Genomic DNA, 268 nt, shown 5'->3' on the forward strand with positions numbered 1-268 from the left:
GCCTCGGTGGAATCGCGTATCCCATATGCATCGAGAAAATGATGAGAATGTACGGGTTTCGAGGTAAGTGAAAAAAAAGCGATTAAAAAAGAAAAAAAAAATTATTCGCGACGATAAATATGATGTATGTATATTCGTGTATGGAGGGACCGCGTTAATGACGGGCGCCATGAGTTTGAACTCCATCGTCGGGATGACGATGATGCATCCAGTTGAGTGGCACGCGAGGAAACCGGAAGACGTCAGGGCGGAGAAGAGGCGGGCGAAA

General features: G+C 46.6%; 1 protein-coding gene across 1 annotated transcript in view; it reads left to right on the forward strand.

Annotated features, from left to right (window-relative positions):
• The window catches only part of LOC102671407, a gene marked incomplete at its 5' end in the record, with an annotated part of 7382 nt that overhangs the window by 4308 nt on the left and 2806 nt on the right, over positions 1 to 268 (forward strand). The window contains 2 exon segments of the mRNA XM_031509134.1: positions 1 to 63; positions 147 to 268. The exon segment at positions 1 to 63 is cut by the window's left edge and continues 19 nt beyond it. Of these exon segments, the coding sequence (XP_031364994.1) occupies positions 1 to 63; positions 147 to 268 (185 nt within the window).

This window comes from Apis dorsata, unplaced genomic scaffold (genome assembly GCF_000469605.1).
Source record: "Apis dorsata unplaced genomic scaffold, Apis dorsata 1.3 scaffold_129, whole genome shotgun sequence".
NCBI lineage: Eukaryota > Metazoa > Arthropoda > Insecta > Hymenoptera > Apidae > Apis > Apis dorsata.